The 10,331-nt window shown below is 37.2% G+C and overlaps 3 protein-coding genes across 4 annotated transcripts; 1 reads left to right on the top strand and 2 right to left on the bottom strand.

The window, feature by feature from the left end:
- Positions 1-2,742: 2,742 nt before the first annotated feature.
- Positions 2,743-6,707, top strand: LOC108829397 (uncharacterized). 2 transcript variants are annotated; one of them, XM_057000977.1, is made up of 3 exons: positions 2,743-2,974; positions 3,132-3,214; positions 4,147-6,707. In XM_057000977.1, the coding sequence occupies exon 3, from the start codon at positions 4,150-4,152 to the stop codon at positions 6,544-6,546; it is 2,397 nt and encodes a 798-aa protein (XP_056856957.1). In that variant the 5' UTR covers positions 2,743-2,974; positions 3,132-3,214; positions 4,147-4,149; the 3' UTR covers positions 6,547-6,707. The 2 variants fall into 2 exon arrangements, with proteins under 2 accessions (XP_056856957.1, XP_056856956.1); XM_057000976.1 differs by having other exon boundaries at positions 2,743-3,214.
- A 406-nt stretch (positions 6,708-7,113) lies between these two features.
- Positions 7,114-9,095, bottom strand: LOC108836870 (uncharacterized). The gene is made up of 4 exons (XM_057000979.1): positions 8,583-9,095; positions 8,075-8,376; positions 7,908-7,989; positions 7,114-7,806 (listed from the first exon to the last, which is right to left on the bottom strand). The coding sequence occupies exons 1-4, from the start codon at positions 9,093-9,095 to the stop codon at positions 7,114-7,116; spliced, it is 1,590 nt and encodes a 529-aa protein (XP_056856959.1).
- An 8-nt stretch (positions 9,096-9,103) lies between these two features.
- LOC130506339 (uncharacterized) lies at positions 9,104-10,121 on the bottom strand. Its single transcript, XM_057000978.1, has 2 exons — positions 9,279-10,121; positions 9,104-9,193 (listed from the first exon to the last, which is right to left on the bottom strand). The coding sequence occupies exons 1-2, from the start codon at positions 10,119-10,121 to the stop codon at positions 9,104-9,106; spliced, it is 933 nt and encodes a 310-aa protein (XP_056856958.1).
- Between the last annotated feature and the right edge of the window lie 210 nt (positions 10,122-10,331).

The following is a 10,331-nucleotide window of genomic DNA, read 5'->3' as shown; positions in this document are numbered from 1 at the left end:
AAATAAAAATATGTTAAAATCTTAATCTTATTTTTTTAAACACTCATCAATACTGATAAAATCAGAGAGAGAGAGAGATAGAGAGAGAGAGAGAGAGAGAGAGAGAGAGAGATAGAGAGAGAGAGAGAGAGCCATAGAAAGATAAACAAAATGAGTTCGAGAGTAAGATGGAAAGAAAGAAATATAGAACAAGTTTGATTACACAAAAAATTTACGTACATAATAATTTGATTATATATTAATAATATTTATACATAAAACCTATACAAAGAAATATATAAGTGTGATTACACAAATATTTACGTACATATAATTTGATTAGATATTAATAATATTTATCTTACTCGAATTAGATATTATACACAAAATCAGTTCTTCTTACATGGTTCAACGAATACAGCCAAGTTCTGTGGAATCCTTACATGTTTGAAGTCAATGACCTACGAGGAAGGTATGTTATTATACAAAAATCATGCATATGAAAATCAAATTGTATAATAATAGTTATATCTTTATACGCAATTTCTTGTAAATGAATCAGAGTAAGATAAATCACACCAGTGATATGTATAAACTATTGAGACTATGGAAAATGAAGTTTATGGACAAGCTTTTCAAACCTCAACAGTTAAGGATTTGTATAGACATCGAGCCATTCTCACTCCCACAAATGATGAAGTGGATAAAATAAATGATTACATGCTTTCGCAGTTGCCAGGTAACATGTTTTGTGTTTATTCTTATGTTCCAGTAAATTTTTACATGTCACTAAAATAAAGGATTTACATATGTTTCTATCTCAGTGACGTCTATGCCGTAAAATCAGCACCACCGAGATTAAACACAAAAAAAAACACACAAAACCCAAATTCCAAACTATATATATATACTTTCTAATATTTTCAAAAAATTACTGATCTAACCATCTCATCCCGCGCAAGGCGCGGATTACTACCTAGTTTTAATATTATTCACCTAACATATGGATGTTATATGATATTCAAAAACAGTCATGCGTTCTTGAGCAGCCATTAATTATCAACAATATATCTATTCTATAACAGAATAATTCTCTCATCGGCTCTCATGGCAGAAGCCATAGCTGTCCGTCTTGCGGTAGTCACTGCCGTTTATTCAAACGTCCGATCCCTTGCGGTTCTCTCTGATTCTCTATCCCTGATCAAGCTCTTGAAGAGTGGTGGTACTCAGCCTGAACTTTTCGGTATCATGTTTGATATCTATCATTACTTGTCTCTCTTTGATGTTATTTCCTTTCATTTCATATCTCGAAACTTTAATGGAGAAGCTGATACAGCTATCTCTATATTTGTAAGCAACTCCCGTGAGGGAAAGTAAACTCTTTTAAGGTTAATGCAAGTATGTTTGATCAAAAAAAAAAGCCATTGACCTATTTTATCTAATATAGTTTAAAATATAACATATTGCCCAAAGTATATATTTTTAAAAATATATATATAATAAATGTGTATAATTTTATAACAAAAATAACATCTAATATATATTTGTCTAATCTGTTAAGAACTAAAAATGTATATTCGACATAAAAATGAATTATTATAATAAATAAATAATATATAATTTTAGGGATATATATTCGACACATAATTCACCATTGTATACAACTAAAATAAATGAAAATTTAAAACAATTAATAAAATGGATTCATATAAACTGTAAAATTATATTAAACACTTCTTAAATATTTGTAAGCGGTAAAAATATACACAATCAATTATATATTAAAAAAATGAACAATAATTTAAATTTTAAAATATATCGGCACGAAATATTTTTACCATAGCATATAACAAAAGTCCACATATTTCTGGCTAGCCATTTCCAATTTAAACTCTTTGTTTTTTTTTTCATTCATGTTCATGTGAATGACATGAAAAGGTAAAGCGACATGATATAATGGTGAATGCTTCTAACCGTAGAAAAAACTCGAGAGCTGAACATGAAAACATATATCAAATTCGCGACCGAAAGATTACTGTCCGCTACCCATAGAGTTAGGACCGGTCCAGAGGAGAAGCCACCGAATCCATCGATTGGAGCATCCAATTTAAAAAGGCATATTTCAATTTTGTTTTCTTAATGTTTATAGATTAACAAAATTGATAAAGTTTTTTACTTAATATAATACTAATATTTTTAGTTATAATAATTTGAAATCATAGTGTTTAGACTTGAAAACTTCAAAATGATATGCATAAAGACATAGTCGATGATAGTATGTTTACATGACTAAATTATTTTATGATAATTAACATCAAAAAATTACAAAGCTTAGTAAAGTACTTTTTTGTTGAATAATGTAAGATTGTTATCAAACACATAAATTGCTTAATGTATTGCTAACTATTCTAATATCGATTATCATAGCTAAAAGATTTGCTGATATTAAAATTAATATATATTTATTTGTGGTTTACTATGTTACACATGAAATTAAGGGTGTTTTTCATAACCAACCTAAGATTTGTAGTCAAATGCAAAATCAACCCCTTTTTTTTTCTCATTACTATTCACCTATGAATTATCCAAACCATCCTTATGTTTTCAAAATATTTACAAAACTGCCATTAATTTTTTTTTTTTTTTTTTTTTAATAAAATCGAAAATGAGCAAAAACCAATTACACCCTAAGCATCTTTTCTTATTTACAACAATGCCATCATCTTCAATTTTGCAACCACCATTGAACCACCATCTTTGAGCTCATAAAAGCTCAATAACTCAATTTTAACCACTTTTTCTCTTCTCTAACTCAACAAATCTTTCATTTCCTCTACATTTCTATCTAAAAAACTCTCACAACTTTCATTTTCATCCCACAAATTTCACATTTTCGAGTTTCTTCATTAGTAAATAGTCAAAGATGCTTCCTTTTGCTCGGTTTATGAGTTTGGACGGTTGAAAGGGTCGGAATCGAGGTTCACACCGGAAAAAGGTAACTGTTTACATGGTTTTCACCACTTTTTCAGTCTGTGTCGCGATGGTAGACTGCTTTATATGTCTACACCAATGTGTAGACGTACGATTCCGTCTATTTGTCAACGAACAAGTCAGTTTCGCAATTGACTTTTTTAACTTTTTTTGGAACGCAGACTTCCCCAGCAGTCTACATCCTTACCTTTGACTACAAAAACAAAAATCTACGTAGACCTACCAAGACGGCTACGAAAAAGAGGTTGGTTTTACATTTGACCGAACTTTTGACTTTCTCAAGTAGACTTCAACGGAAGTCTACGAAATGTAGTCTGCCAATGAAGTCTACTTAAGGTCAGTTTTGCATTTGACCAAAATATTGACTTCGTTGAATAGGTTAGTATTGTATTTGACTAAAATGTTTTTAAAAAAAATAAATATTTTTTAAATTGTAGACTTCCAATGCAGTCTACGCATTTTTCACAAAAAAATATAGACTGTTCTTGAAGTCTACATATTTATATTGGTCAAATGCAAAACCAACCCATGGGTTTTAAAGTTAGACCTTATGCGAAGTCTACAAATCTGTAGACTACATATGAAATCTACATTCGAAAGTCAAACAATTGTCAATTGCAAAACCAACCTATGGGTTTTGAAGTTAGACCTTATTCGAAGTCTACGAAACATGTAGACTACATATGAAATCTACCTTCGAAAGTCAAAACTTGGGTGAATTCTGGTCAAACTAACCTTTTCAATGTGGTAGACTAAAACGGAAGTCTAAATGTATAAAGTCGAAACTTGGATGAGTTTCTGGTCAAATAAAAAAAGTAACCCGTAAAATTTCAATTGCAAAAACTAACCCAAAAAGTAGACTGACAGGGACGTCTACACTGTTGTAGACTGACAGGGACGTCTACATTGTTGTAGACTGATTGAAAAGTCTACGTAGGAAAAAAAATTAAAACTGAATTTATGTATTATTCATAAAGTTTATTCTAGATTTTTTTGTTTGAAAGTGTGTGTTAGTTAATCCTAATAGGTTGGAGTGATTTTTAAAAGAAAAACTGTTGTAGTTATGAAATTATAATACTTTTGATTTCACAATGTTGTTAGGTGATAACTGTAGACATAATTGTAAGTCTACATTAATATTTATTCGCTAATTGTGTAAATTATATTCTTTTGCAGGAAATGACTCAATTACCGGCCGTATACGGAGAATGGGTGGAGAAAGGCTCATTGTGGGAGTTTGTGGTCAATAAAAAAAAGGGAGGGAGAATGTTCCCTTTGAAAGATGGTTGTACACATGTTGAACTTCTTCAAATGGTACAAGAAGATTATGATCTAGACAAGAAAACCGAGAAGGTGGTGCTAACGTATTCTTTACCAGACGTCATTTTACAGCAAATGGCTCCGGATACTCCTCCTATGCATGTCATGAATGATAGACAAGTGCAGAATTTGATCGAGTTGTCTAAGACACACTGTGTACGCCTTTGTGTATCAAGCCAGAGCGAAAGAGAAGCTGAAGATGGTGACGATGCTGATGTGTCTGATGATGAAGATGCTGATGAAGATGCTGATGAAGATGCTGATGAAGATAGTAATGCTGCTGACTATGTTCAAGAAAGTGGTGATGTTGCTGTTGATGTTGACGATGGTGTAAACTACAGTGATTATGGGAAAGTGAAAGGTGAGGAATCTGACGAGGATGCAAAAGAAACGCTGTATGATGGCCATAAAGCACAATGCTCTGGTAGTGAAAGAAGATCCTTGTCTCTTAATGACAATATAGATGTCGGTCAGAGTTTTGCTAGTAAGGATGAGCTTGTTTTAAAGCTGAAGTCGATTGCTGTGAAGGGTAAATTTATATTCACAGCATATAAGACAACGAAAACTCTGTATGTGGCTAAGTGTAGTGTTCAAGGATGTGGTTGGAAGCTTAGAGCAAGTGTGAAGCATGGACCAAACACATTTTGGGTGACAAAATATTTGAAAACTCATACTTGTTCAGTGGCGGATCGGATGGCTCAGCGGAAACATTATACTCCAAAATATGTTGCAAGGCTATTCATAGATCGGGTTGGGATTATAGATGGGCTTACACCGAAGCATATCAAAGACGCGATGAGGAACATGTTTGGGATGAGCCTAGATTACAACACTTCGTACCGAGCTCTATTAGCTGCCCAAGTGCTTGTGAGAGGAACAGCAGAAGATGGATATGAGAATCTGCCTTCTTATTTGCGTCAGATCGAGATGTCGAATCTGGGAACTGTCACATGTCTTGAGAAAGATGGTCAAAACAGATTCAAGTATCTATTCCTATCTTTTGGAGCTTCGATAGTTGGTTTTAACTACCTTAGGAGGGTTATTGTAGTGGATGGGACTCATCTATGTGGAAAGTATGAAGGTACCTTGCTAGTTGCGGCTGCTCAAGACGGTAACTTTCAGATATTTCCATTGGCTTTTGCGATTGTCGATGCAGAGAATGATGAGTCGTGGGAATGGTTTTTTACCAATTTGCGGAGGTGTGTTTCATCTGATTATCCTTTGGTGATAGTTTCTGACAGGCACGGTTCCATTAAGAAGGCCTGTGAGAAGGTTTTCCCTTGGGCAAAGCGAGGGATATGCTATTATCATCTACAACAGAACATAGTCCAAAAATTCAAGGGAAAGCACATGTTGTACTTGGTCAAAGGCGCTGCTTATGCACACACGCTATTCGATTTTGACCGCTACATGGATGAGATAAGGAGTATAAACCCTGCTCTTGCAACATATTTGGAGAATGCTGACGTCTCGTTATGGTCACGAGTTCACTTTCAAGGTGACCGATACAACATAAAGACTAGCAACATTGCAGAATCGATCAACTCAGCACTGAAGCCAGCCAAAGGATTTCCCATCTCATTCCTTCTAGAATTCATACGCGAGAAGCTAGGAAGGTGGTTCTATAAAAGGAGAGAAGATGCTTTGAGTCTCACATCACAACTTAGTCGGGGAGTTGAAAATTTGTTGGCTATTCGTGAAGAGTATGCAGATATGATGAGTGTGGAACGAATTGATGGTTGGCAGTTTCTTGTGAGGGGAGGACATCGAGATTGTGTTGTTGACTTACAATTTCGGAGGTGTCAATGTGGTGTTTTTGATATTGAGAAGATACCTTGTTCACATGCCATTGCAGCTGCAAAGGATGTGAATATTCATGTCTCTACGCTGGTCTGCCCATCATATTCAAAGAATTATCTTTATGCAGCATACGCGGCCAATATCTTTCCCAAAAGTGACGTTTTCGAAGCTCCCACGGAGGACAAAAGTGATGATGCAGGAGCTACCACTGAGGACAGAAGTGATGATGAAGGAGCTACCGCAGAGGACAAAAATGATGATGCAGGAGCTACCACTAAGGACAAATGCCTACCTCCGGAAGTCAAGCGTGGTCGGGGTAGGCAAAAGAAGTCGAGGTGGCAGTCTTGGCTAGAAATTTCCAGGATGAGGGGAAAGCAACCGCGAAAACTGCACAAGGATTATAGTTGCTCCCAATGCAAACAACCGGGTCACACTCGTCCACACTGTCCAGGTTAAACCCTATGGTGTCTTTTGTCTATGTTGAATTTATCAGCTGTATTGCTTCTTTGGATGTTGTTTGTTTTGGATGCAATGGATGTTGTCTTATGTGTTTATCAGTTGTATTGATGTTATGGATGTTGTCTTATTGCTTTGGATGTTATCTTATTTTGTAATGTTACTCTCTTTTGTTGTGTAGACTAACGAGTTAGTCTTCTTTTACTAATAGTAGACTTCGTTTGTAATAAAAGCAAAGATGATATCTTTTGATAGATAGTCCAGTAGCAGAATTCTGTAAAAGTCTTCTCTAAAAGAAGACTAATACTTAAGTCTGCTACAAGAAAATTACATAAGTTTGTTACAACCAAAAGCCTGCTACATCAGTCTGTCTCTCAGCACAATACAAAAGTCAGGTACAAAATCCTACTACATATATCCGCTGAGGAAAGTCACCTAAAAACCTTCATCCTTTCCTCACAATAGTCAAGTACCAAATCACTACATCAACCTAAATATATCCGATGAGGAAAGTCACCAAAAAAACTTCATCCTTTCCTCCTATCTGACCCAAACTTCATCCTTATCTTAGTCATAGACACCGAGATGATTGAAAACACGTTTCTCTGTGCCATTGATGCTGGTCTCATCAAATATCTCACTCGCCAACTGACTCCTGATTGCCTTGATTTTCTTATCACACAGGTCATGAGGTGAGAATGCCACGCCAAGTGCATGACATTCTATATACTTCAAGCAATACACTCCACAGTCCCCGCTCTGGTAGTTTTGTGGTGCCTCAGATGCTGAGACCCGCTCATGTGTGAAATAACCTGTGTACAACTCCCTCTCTTCACCGCAAGACATCATATGCAGCATGTACGGCACCATATGTGCAAAAGGCTTAACATGATCGGCAATCTCTTCATCCTTAGCGTAAGAAACATCACTATCCCAAATCACTATGTGTCTCCTCGGAATTGATATCCAGCAAGCTACCCAATGATTACCCTTGACAAATAATGGAGTATATATATCATCAATCTCCTGCGCCCATGTCTTATCTGATCTGCAATATGCTGGTTCCTCGCCAGTGTAGTAGTTTAAGGCCCCAGAAGGGAGTAGTCTACCGGACTCGTCAGGACTGGCAAGAAACTCTGAGTAACCTGATGTCCAAATTTGAGAAAACGTAGCATCCAGGAAGCAAACTCTGTCTGACCTAAACCATTCTGGGTGCTTTGTGTATCGAAGTCTTAAGAGATTAATTCCAGCATCCATGTGCTGCATTTACAAAATTTGCATTTCAAATAAGAGAAGGCTACAACAAAGAAGAGAAGGCTACCACAAAGGAAGACTTCTACATGCGAGAGAAGGCTACATACCGTGTCATTCAACCATTTTTTAGGAGTTAATAGTGTGTAGAACCAAAAACTTGAAGAACCTTTCACCCTCTGTCGCCATTTGCTGTCAATAATCAAATCATGAAATTAAAACACTACCAAGTCCTTTAAATAAAGAGCAGCTAATCGGGTCAAGTTGGATGACTTACGGGTCAAGTTGCAGCCAATCGATAAGAACAGAGAGCTTTGGTTTATCAACACCAGCAAATGGGTTATATCCCAGGCCTCGGTACGGCTGGTTAGGTATGATAACCTTTGCCGTGCTGTTTCCAGCAAAAGGAGATTGATGAGTTGCAGCAAGTCTACGTTGCCTATCACTCCTAGCACGGGCCACAATGCAAGCAGCTCTCACTTTTTTAACTTGTTTCAGTTTTTTCACAGAACCAAAATCAATGCCTGTTTGATCTTTGTCTACTACAACAACACTTATGTCTCCATTCCCATTCTCACTCTGCATTTGTTTTCAGTAAAAAAAAACTGATTAATAACCAAAAGAGAACATTCAAAATAACAGCCATTAAAAACATACATTAATATCCAGTACAAACCAAAAGAGAAGAGTGAAATGCATAAGTTTTTTTCTTTTTCAAGGTCCCAAATTCAAGAGAAAACAAGTTATTTCTTTTTCACTGATTTTTTTCCTCTTTTGGTACTAACCACAGTGTCTTTGGCTTTGGCTCTTGTTGTCATTCTGGCGGGTTTAGGAGGTGCTGCCTCAGCTCTGCTTTCTTCACCGATGTCCTCCTTATCTTTGTCTCCATCAGATACATCAGCAGATGAACCATCCTTTCTGTGGTCTTCCTTCCAACCTTCTTGCACAATCTTTTCAAGATGTCCCATCTTCGCAGTAAGGCCCTCAAGCCTGTCGGATTGTGTCTTCAGAGTGTTCTTCACAGTGCTCAGCTCCTCAACCATGGTAGAGGTCAGGCCAGTAAGCCACTGAGCTATTTCTGCTTTCATGGTCTCCACATCCAGGCCATGGGACTGACGAGCCTTTTTGCTTGATACTCCCTCAGACTCGGTGGGTGAAGGGGACAATGCCACCTTGCTTTGCTCCATCTGACCAGCGTCTGTCTTCATCGGATGGATCTCCACCTTCACATTTGTCCACAGTTTTGTTCCGACAAGAGGCCAGTGACTTTCTTCCCACACCCAGTGTCTATTAAACATTGCCTTCACTATGTTATCAGCCTTTTGTCTTCCCGATCACCATCCCAGAGAGGAAACATTTCAGAGAGGTCCTTCAAAGCAAAGTTGTTAACCCTAGTCTGCGGAAAAAAATAATATTGTTAGTATAAAACCATATGAAGAAAATAATATTGTGTTGTTGTAAAAAAAACATATGAATCATACCTGTTTAACAATATTTTCCTTCAGATATCTCTTGCCTCTATTACCAGAGTAGGCAAGTAAAGGTGGGGTCGGAGTACCTTCTATAGGGTCACCAAACCCTGCTGCGAATTCAGGGAGACACCAATAGACCCAGACTTGAAGCACCTGAACAAAGCCTTCCATAGCATAGGAAGGCTTGGCCAAGTCTAAACCCTTCACCGAATCCATCAAGAATTTAAACGCTACCCTTCCCCACGGATAAGCTTTAAAAGCTTCTAGATCCATCACCAACCTAGCCAGGCTAGCACATGTAGGTGACGAGCTTCTTGGTGCTTGGATGAAGCCAGCGTAGATGGCTAGATACCCTAAACGCAGCCGATCATTTCGAGACCATGTTTCACACATCTGACACGCTGTGGTTAATTCCTCAATACTTGGCCCCCGGTCGAAATGCACTCCCATCTTCCCCCAAAATGCTCTCATCTCATCTGTTACCTCAACCAGCGGATTCTCGAGATTCTTCACATACTTACAGTTCAGCCCTGTTATCTCTTCAAATTCATGCAGACAAAACCTCGCTGGTCGAACACCTACTAGACTCCACAACTCGTACTTCTTCTTGCAATCAAGCTGATAACTCAGTATATAGTGCACCAACCTTGAAGCCCATCCAAAATCCAATTCGTGGAACTTCAAGAACACTCCTACTGTGGAGTTCTTGAGCTCCTCCCATTCATCTTCGTTGAGTGCTTTTTTAAGAGCAGAGAAGAGCTTGCTGTTATCACTGTAGTAGGTAATGCTTTTACCCGGAACAGGTTCCTGCCCTACAGTATACATCCTCGGTGGGAAATCAAGGTTATCCATTTTGAAGTCTGCAGCAACAAGACAAACAAAGAATTAAACTCGTACTCTAGAAGTCTACAAATTCGATAAGAAGTTTACAAGAGAAGTCTACAAGCTCGATAAGAAGTTTACAAGAGAAGTCTACAAGCTCGATAAGAAGTTTACAAGAGAAGTCTACAAGCTCGATAAGAAGTTTACAAGAGAAGTCTACAAATTCAAAATGAAGTCAAC

Source organism: Raphanus sativus, unplaced genomic scaffold (genome assembly GCF_000801105.2).
Source record: "Raphanus sativus cultivar WK10039 unplaced genomic scaffold, ASM80110v3 Scaffold3133, whole genome shotgun sequence".
NCBI lineage: Eukaryota > Viridiplantae > Streptophyta > Magnoliopsida > Brassicales > Brassicaceae > Raphanus > Raphanus sativus.
This window is presented reverse-complemented; position numbering and strand designations above follow the sequence as displayed.

Bases quoted from the DNA above. Each gene is read 5' to 3' on its own strand.
- LOC108829397 (XM_057000977.1), top strand. From the start codon at position 4,150: ATGACTCAATTACCGGCCGTATACGGAGAATGGGTGGAGAAAGGCTCA.
- LOC108836870 (XM_057000979.1), bottom strand. From the start codon at position 9,095: ATGTTTAATAGACACTGGGTGTGGGAAGAAAGTCACTGGCCTCTTGTC. The intron at 8,377-8,582 runs GTTAGTACCAAA...AAACAAATGCAG, and splicing joins CCAAAGCCAAAGACACTGTG to AGTGAGAATGGGAATGGAGA. The intron at 7,807-7,907 runs GTATGTAGCCTT...TTGTAAATGCAG, and splicing joins AAAAATGGTTGAATGACACG to CACATGGATGCTGGAATTAA.
- LOC130506339 (XM_057000978.1), bottom strand. From the start codon at position 10,121: ATGGATAACCTTGATTTCCCACCGAGGATGTATACTGTAGGGCAGGAA. The intron at 9,194-9,278 runs GTATGATTCATA...TTTTTTCCGCAG, and splicing joins AGGAAAATATTGTTAAACAG to ACTAGGGTTAACAACTTTGC.